Source organism: Eptatretus burgeri, chromosome 1, assembly GCF_056783735.1.
Source record: "Eptatretus burgeri isolate ZD-2024b chromosome 1, Ebu_testis_v1, whole genome shotgun sequence".
NCBI lineage: Eukaryota > Metazoa > Chordata > Myxini > Myxiniformes > Myxinidae > Eptatretus > Eptatretus burgeri.
The window spans coordinates 38,966,096-38,979,076 of record NC_140961.1 but is presented as its reverse complement, the minus strand read 5'-3'; the positions used below and the strand labels follow the sequence as shown (position 1 = coordinate 38,979,076).

Genomic DNA, 12,981 nt, shown 5'->3' with positions numbered 1-12,981 from the left:
CAATATGTGACAGGAAAAGGAAAAAAAAACATTTTGAGAGAGTCCGACGTTATAAATTACGAAGAAAACACAGACGAGTTCAGTAGCAAAGAAAGCCACACTTGTAAGTGAAAAATAACGTTAAAATCGAATCTATTTCTTTCAAACTTTTGAAAATAATCACTTTAAACATGAAAAGAAAAACATAATTCTTACCTCTCGAATTGTCACAAAGCACCAAAAAAATTCTAGCGTTGGTTAAAATGAAGAATTATCAGACAAATGCGAGTCACCTCATTCGGCTCAGCGTCCTCACGCTGGATTCGTATGTTACGGCTCTCGCAGACACGGACACGAAGACAAACGCTGCGCTCGACGGCGAATGGAAATGTGCTGACACGCTTGCAAGTGCCTATTATATCCATCAATGGGGAAAGTTTGCAAGACGGCAAGATTTTCTAATGCTAGCGTTATTTGCGGCCGACGAGAGATGATGATTCGTACATAACGGGATACACGAAAATCAAGACGGGATTACTTGCGGTCCGGATTTTATTTTTATGATCACAATTTTGATTTTTTTTCTGCCGTTAGTCTCTGTCATCTTTCCAAGACATTAAGGGAGATTTGGAATAAAAATCATAAGAAACATTATCAACATTGGACTCCTTATTCTCGATGCAGTGGACAGGAAGCGTTATGTACGAATCCATTATTTCATCAGATAGGGTGGATGCCAGAAAACCCGAATAGGGAGAAAGAACATCATCAAAACATAAAAGAGACACCAAAGTTCACATTCTGAGTCACCACACTTAAAATAACTGTCACATAAGAAACGTACAGTAAAATAAAAATTTTACCAATCAAACTGTAACCTTTCTAAGATCGCAATACCCATATTCTGTTGCTTTAATACATCTTTGATAAAACGGGGAGTATGATATTGCCGTTTCTACAGGTTCCCCAAGATGTCCACTTTCATTTCTGACCATTGATTGTTTGTCCAAGTACCTCATAATAGTTTTATGTGGAATTTCCCACAAAAATACCACAGCATACCCAGTTTGTGAGCCATGCACATATATAGTGTACATATACGAGCATATACCCGTGCTCCGCACGGAGTTGAATGGGTTGCAAAAGGCTTTTATGAAGGCTTTTATGCGCACTATAATAAACCTCTGTCAAAAATTTTCAGCCTGATCCGTCAAACTGTATTTCAAAGTAGGATTTTTAGGACATCAAAAACTGTAGGATTTTTCAAAAATTTCAAAGTCCCGTTGCTAGGCAACGGTGTTCAAAAGCATACAACTAGATCCTGGTATGAACTGACCAGTCAAGTTTCATCAAAATCGGTTGACTCTTGGCCTCCAGAACTGTCCATTACATACAAACAAACATACAAGATGGTAGGCGACATGGGTGGTCACGACATAACTGCATACCAGTCATACCGTTTTTGAAGGATCGGGCTGAAATGTTTTGACAAAGAGGTTGATTATAGTGCACATAAAAGCCTGGAAGCAGATTTTTGATTTTCGAAAAAATTAACTTTTTGGGGATTTTATAAAAATTTCAAAGTCCTGTTGCTAGGCAACGGTGGTGTCCATAGCAACGGTGCTCAAAAGCATAGAACTCGATCCTGGTATGAACCTACCTGTCAAGTTTCATCAAAATCGGTCGACTCCTCTGGCCTCCTGAGCTGTCAATTACATACATACAGACATACAAACAAACATACAGACAGATGGAAAGCAAAAATAAGGGTACTCTTGCGACCACTCAACAAACCGGTAGGCGACATGGGTGGTTGCGACATAATTGCATACTAGTCATAGTTTTTGACGGATCGGGCTGAATTTTTTTGACAAAGAGGGAGATTATAGTGCGCATAAAAGCTTGGAAGCCGATTTTTGCAAAAATAATGCTTTTTGGATTTTTCAAAAATTTCAAAGTCCCGTTGCTAGGCAACGGTGCTGTCCATAGCAGCGGTGCTCAAAAGCATAGAACTCGATCCTGGTATGAACCTACCTGTCAAGTTTCATCAAAATTGGTTGACTCCTCTGGCCTCCAGAGCTGTCCATTACATACAGACATACAAACAAACATACAGACAGATGGAAAGCGAAAATAAGGGTACTCTTGCGACCACTCAACAAGCCGGTAGGCGACATGGGTGGTCGCGACATAATTGCATACTAGTCATACAGTTTTTGACGGATCGGGATGAAATTTTTTGACAAAGAGGTTGATGAAAGTGGGCATAATAGCCTGGAAGCCGATTTTTGATTTTCAAAAAAATTAATTTTTTAGGATTTTCGAAAAATTTCAAAGTTCCACAGCTCGGCAACAGTGGTGTCCATAGCAACAGTGCTCAAAAGCATAGAACTCGATCCTGGTATGAATGTACCTGTAAGTTTCATCAAAATCGGTTGACTCCTCTGGCCTCCAGAGCTGTCCATTACATACAACCAAACATACATACATACATACAGACAGACGGAAAGAGTGAAAATAAGGGTACTCTAGCGACCACCCAACAAGCCGGTAGGCGACATGGGCGGTCGTGACATAATTGCATACTAGTCATAAGAGGTTGATTATGGTGCGCATAAAAGCCTGGAAGCCGATTTTTGAAAAAAAATTTTTTTTAGGATTTTTCAAAAATTTCAAAGTCTCATTGCTAGGCAACGGTGGTGTCCATAGCAACGGTGCTCAAAGCATAGAACTAGATCCTCGTATGAACCTACCTGTCAAGTTTCATCAAAATCGGTCGACTCCTCTGGCCTCCAGAACTGTCCATTCCATACAAACAAAGACAAACAAGCCAGTAGGTGACGAGGGATTCGCTAGGATTGAAGCGCTGGATACGATGCTTTTCATTCTGACCGATCCACTGACGAAGATTCATTGCCAAGACGTATTGGTTCACATACAATTGTTCCTCTGCCTGGCAAGATTTTTCCTATTGCGTATTTTGCCAACTGGCACTCGTAAACAATGATGTTAGACACCCAATTTTTGAAGGACTACCATTTGAAAAATAATCGGTTTGTGCTGTGGAGCCTCGCGTTGCAGACAGACACACACACACACACACACACACACACACACACACACACACACACACACACACACACACACACACACACACACACACACCCCGATAAACTTCTCTCAATGCTCTTGTTTTACCACACCTCCTGAGCCACACAATATTTTTCATAAGCCACGCCCACTTTCCATAAGCCACGCCCACTCCGACACCACTCCCATTTTTCAACAACCACGTACAATTTCCCTAAGCCCCTCATAAAAAATGACGGTGAATAGACACCCGATTTTTGAAGGACTACCATTTGAAAAATAAAACCTCAATCAAAAATCGGCTCGAGTAAAATTTTCTAAATATCTCGAAGTGTTTAATTCCGAAGTCTCGTTTCTCGACATTCAAAACTGAAGGACAAGTATTGAAAATACTGTACGCGGTTTTTCGGCCGCTGCACAGCAACGGGTGGTTGCTTGCAACAAAATTCAAATGCGAAGATTCCCAGTATATATTCCACGTTGGCAAAGTTTCATCGAAATCGGTTCGCTGGTTCGTGCTGTGGAGCCTCGCGTTGCAGACACACATAGACACAGACAGACAGACGGAAAACCCGACAATAAGGGATATCTAGCATATATAGCGAATCCAATACAGAGACAAACATACAAACAAAAATACAGACAGACGGAAAAAGTGAAAATAAAGGTACTCTAGCGACCACCCAACAAACATACAAACAGACAGAAAAGTGAATATAAGGGTACTCCAGCGACCACCCAACAAGCCGGTAGGCGACATGGGTGGTCGTGACATAATTGCATACTAGTCATACAGTTTTTGACGGATCGGGCTGAATTTTTTGACAAAGAGGGTGATTATAGTGCACATAAAAGCCTGGACGCCAATTTTTGATTTTCTAAAAAATTAATTTTTTAGGATTTTCCAAAAATTTCAAAGTCCCGTTGCTTGGCAACGGTGGTGTCCATAGCAACGGTGCTCAAAAGCATAGAACTAGATCCTGGTATGAACCTACCTGTCAAGTTTCATCAAAATCAGTTGACTCCTCTGGCCTCCAGAGCTGTCCATTACATAAACAAACAAACAAACAAAAAAAATGACGGTAAATAGACACCTGATTTTTGAAGGACTACCATTTGAAAAATAAAACCTAAATCAAAAATCTGCTCGAGTATAATTTTCTAAATATCTCGAAGTGTTTAATTCCGAAGTCTCGTTTCTCCACATTCAAAACTGTAGGACAAGTATTGAAAATACCGTATGCGGTTTTTCGGCTGCTGCATACCAACGGGTGGTTGCTTAGGCCTAATAGGTCATGTGGAGGTGGGTCGGTTTGTTCAGTTTCGTTGTGCAGATCACCAATCTAAACGAAATTCACGCTGTACATTCATGAGAACACACCATTGAAATTCCTACTTGTCTCCATATGCACAAGTTGACACACCGACAGTTATTACCATTTGAAATTACCGCCGTGAAGTGGGCGTGGCATGCTTGTAATCGCGGAGGAAACGACCAGGAAACAAATCAAGATGGCGGCACCCATGGATGTCTGGTGATTGAGTGATTTTTGGTCTTTCAACAACCAAATATGCGTTGTTTCACACTTGGGCGGGGAGGAAGATGAGAAAGTGACGCAATTCACGGATAAGAGCTGACTTAAGGTATGTGAGTGTGCGAAGGCTTGGTGCGACGCCACAGATAGTGAAACTATCAACAAATGTCGTTTGCTGGCCGATCAAATTATGAAACTGCTGCCAATGACTGATCCTCCTGCGGATGCCGGCTGTCACCGGTTCTGCTATGCGTCGTTTTGTAACAAGGATCATATAAAACTTACTGAAGCCAGGAAAAGGAAATCAGAAGCCAGCACTACTGCAGTTTCTGCTAGAGCCAGTGAGGTGGTGGGCGGACTAGAAGAAGAGGGGCAACTCATCCCACAAAATACGTAGAAAATCCCTCAGAACCTCTGTCGAAAGGGTGTCTGGCAAATCAGCTGGTGTACTGCCAATAATTTGTGTGATATGCCAGAAAAAAGACAAATTCATCTGTGTCAAAGGAAAATCTCACCGTGATCAGTTGTCCCTGGCAGAAACACAAGATGGAGGAAAGCTGAAGGAAACTGCTGAGCAGAAGAGAGATGAACGTGATGTGAGAATAATGACAACTATAAAGAATAAAGACTGTGTGGCGCTGGCAGTTTGTTATCACCGTAAATGTTATTACGAGTATGTGAATGACACATACCACAGACAGAGTGAAAGTAAACTCCAAACTCAGAAAGTGAACTACGACTCAACATTTGACATTTTCTGTGATAAAGTAATCCAGGTAAGACTCATTGATGTAAAGCAATCTATACATATGAAGAAGTTGTGTGAGATGTTCAATGACCTACTCAGAGTATGCGAAGGTCAGGATAAGGCCAACTACCAGGCAACAAGACTGAAGAAAAGACTGCAGGAACGGTACCCAGACATGATTTTCTATTGTCCACCAAAAATGTCTGAGAGCGAAGTGGTGTACATGAAGGACATTGATATTGGTTCCATTGCTCAGGCTGCTGTTGTAGACAGTAGCTCCACAACAGAAACAGTCAACTACAGAGGATGAAGCCAGCCAGGGTCCACAGCAGGGTGATTCAGACCTTAATTTACATGTTCTATACTCGGGAGCACTCATGGTGAGGGATGACCTGAACAAACACCAAAGTGTGGACATTACATAGCCCTACTTGGAAATGGTGGAGCTAGCACTAGAGCTTATACGGGCAACTCGTACTTCGAACTGGCGGAAACACCTTGCGATCACGAGAGCGTCAATGCCCTGGTACTTTGCGTACGATCACCTAAACTATGCAAGGTACTTACCAGTTTACTGGCTGGAAATGGCCGGGCTAGAGCACTCCCATCCAGACACCTATCAAGCGTTCATGGACGGCAAATGGACTGCCCAACGGCATACTCGTTATGGATTTAGTAGTGTTGCGTGTGATCAGATCATCGAGCAGACTTTAAATAGGGACAGCAAGACCAGTGGAGGCATCATTGGTTACACTCAGAAAAGCACAGCTGTGAAGAAGTGGATCCTGTCCCAACCAGCACGTGCGTAAATCGGAAGGAAATGAGAGTCCATGGCGGGTATCCACAACGAGCCCCGAACGAGAAAGGATTTGGATGTGTCGAGCTCGAAGAAGAACGAAGCAGCGGTGGTACAAGTGATGGACACAGTACTTCAAATTATTAACCCTTTCTCCGGCGCTCACCTTGAACTCGTCAATATTAGTTCAGGTGTCATCGCACCGCCAGCCACTTCCACGGACTTGATGACCGCGTATGTCAAGGGAGAGAATGCTGTCGTGCAATTCATGCGTGATCGGCTTCTCTCGGGTGAGGTCCCATTCTTCAGTCCGATTTCGAAGGCCAAATTGGCAACTTTCTTGAAGGCGCGAGGAAAGTCGGCGACTCCCCACCAGCAGACGCCAAAGGTTGAAATTGTGAATGAATGTCATCTTTTCACACCACTGCTGTTGATTGGCGATTAAAGCAATGCAACACTCCACGATCTGCTCGCATACCCACTGGCGAAAATATCTTTCCCGCTGGCATCCGGTGATGGTTCGATTGCTAAGACGGACAAAGCCAAACTCCGCAACCATATACTGAAACTGTGGCCCAATTGCCATGTGGACGCTCGGCCTATCCAAGGTGCAACAATTGTGGATGGAATGGCCGTTATTCAGGCGATAAAGGCTGGTTCACTGCATAACACTTTCGGCAAACTGGAAGAGATGGTGCTGAACATCGTAGTGGCCAAAGCACGACATAACCAATCTTCGAGACTGGACGTGGTGTTTGATACTTACCCAAGTATCAGCATCAAGTGCCTGGAGCACGCCATACGAGCGGGCAGGGCGGGTGATCTTCAGGTACGAACCATCTACAGACGTGATCAAGCCCTTCCAAAACAGTGGGCCAATTATCTCCTGAGCGGAGCCAACAAGGAGGCGTTGATAGAGTTCATCGTCGAATCGTGGACGAGAAACATCTCTCCATCAAAACTGGGTGACATGCTGTTGTACGTCAGTCATGCCGGCAAATGTGAGAAAATCAAGGCATCGAATGGTGCCATGACTGTGTCGTCAGTACCTGAACTTGAATGTGACCATGACGAAGCTGACACAAAGTTCCTGCTTCATGCCACTCATGCGGGACAAAATGAAGAGTCGGTGCACATAGAGGTTCGACACCGATGTGTTTGTGTTGGCATTGGCTCACTCAAAGTCTATTCGGGCGCGAAATTTCCATCTGGTCACATGAAGTCCCAAGGACATTATCGACGTTGACATTAGGAAGCTGAGTAATGCCCTGGAAAGTTCTGTCTGCGATGCGTTGATAGGTTTGCACAATTCCACAGGAAGTGATACCACCAGTGCATTCCATGGTAAGGGCAAAACAAGGTCATTTGACTTGATTATGAAGGGTCCCCATCTCATCACCTGTTTCGGGAGCATTGGTCGAGAATTCACGCTAGATCAGAATATCATTCACGACCTGGAACAATTCGTCTGCGCCATGTACAATCAGCCGACCATGAAGAGTGTGGATGAGGCTCGCTACAAGCTATTCTGCAGCCAATCGCTGGGAGAACACAAGTTGCCGCCTACAAGCGACGCTCTGATGCTGCATTGCAAAAGAGTGAACTATCAGTCTGCGATCCACCACCGCGTGACAGAGGTTTATAGAAGCCCCTTCTGCTACATTTCATGGATGGATGGAACGCAATGGAGCACTGATTGTTCACTGGCTGAACAAACCACCAGCGCCGAAGGAACTGTTAGAGGCGACAAAATGTAATTGCAAGAAGACGAAATGCGAGACCAACCAGTGTTCTTGCCGGTCAAAAGGACTGTCCTGCGCAGAGTACTGTGGGTGTCAAAACTGCGCCAACGATGAACAGACCCGTGCAGAAATGGAACTTATGGATGATGAAAGCAGAACTGACGATGATTCCGATGACGAACTGTGAATGCGGGTGTCACACTGCTTTTGCTGTGGTGATCTACTACACAGTAGTATTCAGGATGGTTAGCATGTAATAGTGTACTTGAGTTTTGTAATAACAGCAGTCAAGAGCCTAGTTCAGCAACCGCTTCAGAGCAAGAAATACTGGAGGTCTAAGACAGTAATTCTAAGAGTAAGAGTTCGAAGACAAGACCTCTTGCGGCGGTTCTACTTTTCATCAAGCTGAGTCACGCAGTCTCTTTGTCTTTGATTTAATCCGTAATAGCCAATGTAACTGTCTTTAATAGGTGCTGTAACTGCCTTTAATAGTCAATGTAACTACATTTAATAGCCAGTGTGGCTGCCTTTTAAGCAAAAAGTTGTCTTGGTCAACTCGAAGGCCTGTCTGGTCGGTCCAGACGTTTTCGGCCAGTAAAAATATGTAACTGCTTCGGTTTACGACCTTTAATTATAAACATCTTTAATAACAGTGAATAGGGCTCTGTATAAACATATTGTATCATTTTAAGACCTCACAAGAGTTTTCTTTGACGTACATATCAGTCTCTCCTTGATTCTTCATTTCTGTGTCAAAATCGTGCTTTAATGTTCGGTGTATCTTTAATTGCCAAAAATGACCAATTGTCACATCCTCGATGTGGAAACAAGTGGATTTGGACTCAGCGTCTAAAATTCTTTAAGTATGCCAAATTTCATTCAGATTGGTGATCTGCACAACGAAAATCATTTTCTGAAGGTAATAGCGAGTACCTCCACATGGTCTACAAGTCACATTTGCTCTACGGCGAGGATACGGCGGCCATACGCCCTCTGAATTGACAGAAACATGCGGTGGCCGCAGAGTTTCTGCGGTGGCCTCAGGGTGGCTCTACGCCGTTTGGCTACATTTTACAGGTCATAAGGTCGCCGTGGAATTATAACGCGGAGTTATAACTTTTTTTCATTTCTACGTTTGCCGTAGCAATTCGACAAGCCGAAAAAAAAACTGGTAAAAAAAAAATAAACCAATGTCACCCGCAGGGTGACCCGTATCTTGCCAAAAGGTAACCAGGTGTGACTTCTTGAAGGTCACACTGAGATGAACAGAGCTGCTATCCACCAGGAGCGACTCCTTGAGGAATATCTGCCTACGAGAGATTCCGATGAGAATCGTTCTACAGAGTAACCATGAAAAATATGTGTTTTCCTCAACGTCACCAAATGACGTCTTAATGTCTCAAGCTTGACATATCTAGAAAGCACTCATCGAGGTGTTCAATTTGAGGTACTACACGATATCGTTCCTAAAACTTGAAAATTTGACCTTGGGGTCAAATATGTTTGACCTCAGGCGCTAACCATGAAGGTCAAGGCCAATCGCCACCAAAAACTAATCAGCTGAGCGCCAGACCATATACTACATTCCCATAAAGTTTGGAGACGATTAGATTAAAATTACTGAAAAAATAAGGGTTTCGTCGACTCCCCTGATTTGCGACAAAGTGACCTTAACCTTCAAATTTTTATGCGCTGAAAGGGACCTCTATAGGCCTCTGATATGTGAAGTTACAAAAATTTCCAATGATAACTGTGCTCTGCAGAATTTTTTATACGCGATTACAGACAAAAAACAAACAAACAAAAAAAAAAAACATACAAGCTGACTAACATATCTTGCAAAAACTTCGTTTTGGCAAGATAAAAATTACCCCATTCGTTACTGTCCGTCTGGCCGCACGTTCGCCTTAGGGCCCCCTGCGGTCACCTTGCGGGCACCTTGAGGCGACCTTGCGTCTGCCTTGAAAATTATATGGCTGCCACAGGGACCCCTTAAGGTCACCATGCGACATCAAATCAAAGACCGTACGGCAACCCCACGTTTACGGACTCCACAATTTCTAAGACCTAAGGCCAAAGTCACATTTGCTCTACGGCGAGGATACGGTGGCCGTACACCCTCTGAATTGACAGAAACGTGCAGCGGCCGCAGAGTTTCTGAGGGGGCCTCAGGGTGGACCTACGCCGTATGGCTATATTTTACAGGTCGTGAGGTCGCCATGGAATTATAACGCAGAGTTATAACTTTTTTCATCTCTACGTTCGCTGTAGCAATTCGACAAACCGAAAAAAAAAATGGTAAAAAAAACAAACAAAAAAATTAACCCATTCGTTACCGTCCGTCTGGCCGCACATTCGCCTTAGGGCCCCCCTGCGGTCCCCCTGCGGGCACCTTGCATCTGCCTTGAAAATTCTATGGCCGCCGCAGGACCGCCCTAAGGTCACCGTGCGACATCAAGTCAAAGACCGTACAGCAACCCCACGTTTTCGGTCTCCACAATTTATAAATACGCCGTGCAGCTCCCCGAAAAATAAAAACATATGTGACTGCTACATTGTGTGACTGTGGAAATACTGCGGCCGCCATATAATTGCTAGTGGCCATAGATTTTGGAGACCCCACGGCCACCGTGGCAAATGACCTAGGCCTTAGCAACGAAACTCAAACGCGCACACTCCCAGCACATATGGCACCTGATCGCCAAGTTTCATCGAAATCGGTTTGCTGGTTTGTGCTGTGGAGCCTCGCGTTGCAGACACGCACGCACGCACGGAAAACCCAACAATAAGGGTACTCTAGCGACCACCCAACAAGTGATATACGGCACCTCCCTTCTGATTAAAAAAATTAATATTTCCCAGTGAATTCTAGATTCAGCAAGGAATAATTCTACTTCTTGGTTATTAGGTTGAGATAATTTATTTTGAGGTGACAAAAGTATTTTAGCCTTTGACTAACAGCACATAATCGATTGGAGAGTACATGTGACACGTCAAGAGGTCAGCAGTGAAAGACTGAATGGTTGATCCTCCTCATGTCATCAGACACACAAGGCCACAGAGGCAGTTTCATTGGCTAGGGGGTACAATACTGGACGGGTCGCCAATCCGATGGGCTCACTTTTCCCAGCAACCTTGTGGGTACTCGTTTTGCCGATCTCGGTAGAATGACAGGCTGAATCAACCCGCTTGGTGGTGTTTTAGCATGGCTGGTGCTTGAACTGAGGACCTTAACATCCTAAGCCAGCCACCACCAGAGGTGCTCCTCAAATGCCGGAGGAGGAGGAGGAGGAGGAGGAGGAGGAGGAGGAGGAGGAGGAGGAGGAAGAGGAGGAGGAGGAGGAGGAACCCGATAAGCCACCACGTTTGGGTCTATTCGGCAAAATAAAAGGAAAAGCAAGTTTCATTTACCGATATTTTTTGTAGATGATAAACCAATAAAGACAACTCAACTAGGATAGCAAACCAGAGATGACAATTTGTTTGCCTTAACGAACGCCCAAACCGATACTGGAACCAAAATGAAGAAGAACCTTTTGAACCCCACAGTGCTTCATTCGTTTCTCGGCTTTTCCCATTTAATATTAAAAAATAACCCGATGTACATACATGAAGCAAAAACATGCGTACGGATGAATTCCTGCACAAACATAATACATTGTGGTGATATACCTGGGATCGTTGCAATTGCACTGTGCCATGGATTAGCACCCAGGCCTGAGGCCTGCCGATTTGTGCTGCTGCATTGTTTTATTGGGGTGGAGTGAGGCCAGCTGTCCAGGCTATGTATGTAAAGCAGTGGGGTGGAGTCAGAGAAGCTGAACACAGACCCATATATAACATGTGGCGTGTTCTAAGTTTAAAAAGGGCATACATAACTGCATGAAAAATTGACCAAATACCCTGAAACTTCAACTTGTTATGTGACATCATAATAAAGCCATGTACCCAGTTTCAGTTGAATATGTTAAAGTACCAAGTTTCAGCTGAAGGGTATGAGGGGGACAAAAGTCTGAAAAACCACAGGTGGGATGGGAAGCCAGACAGCAAACATACAGTCCCCTTGGGTGAAAATTGGATGCGACTAATAATACGAGTTCCCTTACCAGGAATTTCAATGCAGGAGGCCATTCGGCCCATTAAGCCTGCACAATGATCGCCCACCTATGGTAATTTGTCCAGACGGTATCCTTCTAAATGCTGAGCATCAAGCAAGGAAGCAGCATATACCATTGTTTAAGTTTTTGGTTCGACTCGGCCCGGGGTTCAAACCACCGACCTCCCAGACTCGGAGCGTATGCTCGAACCATTACACCACTGAGGCTGGTAATGCTTCCCAAGCTGTACCAGCTTCATGAAATGCATTCGCTTAATGTTTTCCAAGATGCGTGAGTTTCATGAAAGATGCTTCCAGGATTTTTTTTTCCCCTCTTTACAAGAGCAAGGCTAATGGAAGAGCAATACGTATATACTTTCTGGAATACCTTTTCCCATTTTCAGCATTTTAGTTTGGGTAGAATGTATACCAAAAGTGCTTGAATGCACTCGTTAAAAGGTGTTCACCTGCGAGTTTGGCACTGAGAATCTGGTCGTACTGCTGCCGGATTCGCACCTCCCGTTCATGCAGCATGCCCTCGCATATCACACCAACTTGGCGCAGGGTGAACAGGGGCTGCTCACGCCGTCCGCTATCTGATGAACACACGGCGTCTATTGATTAGAACTGGGGAGGAAATGTCTACGGAGAGTTCGTCATCAAATCAATGGAAATGAGAGAGGGACATCGACGGAGACCGGACAACGACACAGTCACAGTAGCAGTGAGTCACCAGATAAAGGCGATCCTTGCGGAGACTGAACCTCGTTCTGTGCCTCAGCTGCACACGTCGGGCCTTCGCTTGCTCCAAACGAAGACTCGAGCTGGCGACGTCGCCGAATTCGTGTATATTCCTGCTTTAGGTTGTGCAACATGCGCTCTGCACACACACACACAAAATCAAGAGATGAGAGAGTGCTTTTCATTTAACGTTTGCAAATAATTCCTCGGCAACAGAAATTGGAGAAAATTAATCAGTGGGTGCACACTGTTGC

At 44.3% G+C, this 12,981-nt stretch overlaps 1 protein-coding gene across 1 annotated transcript in view; it reads right to left on the bottom strand.

Annotated features, from left to right (window-relative positions):
• The window catches only part of AKIRIN2 (akirin 2), a 41,118-nt gene that overhangs the window by 18,711 nt on the left and 9,426 nt on the right, over positions 1-12,981 (bottom strand). Inside the window, exons 2-3 of the mRNA XM_085880226.1 lie at positions 12,720-12,866; positions 12,454-12,582 (exon numbers count right to left, since the gene is read on the bottom strand). Coding sequence (XP_085736352.1) covers positions 12,454-12,582; positions 12,720-12,866 — 276 coding nt within the window. The remainder of the gene's footprint in view (positions 1-12,453; positions 12,583-12,719; positions 12,867-12,981) is intronic.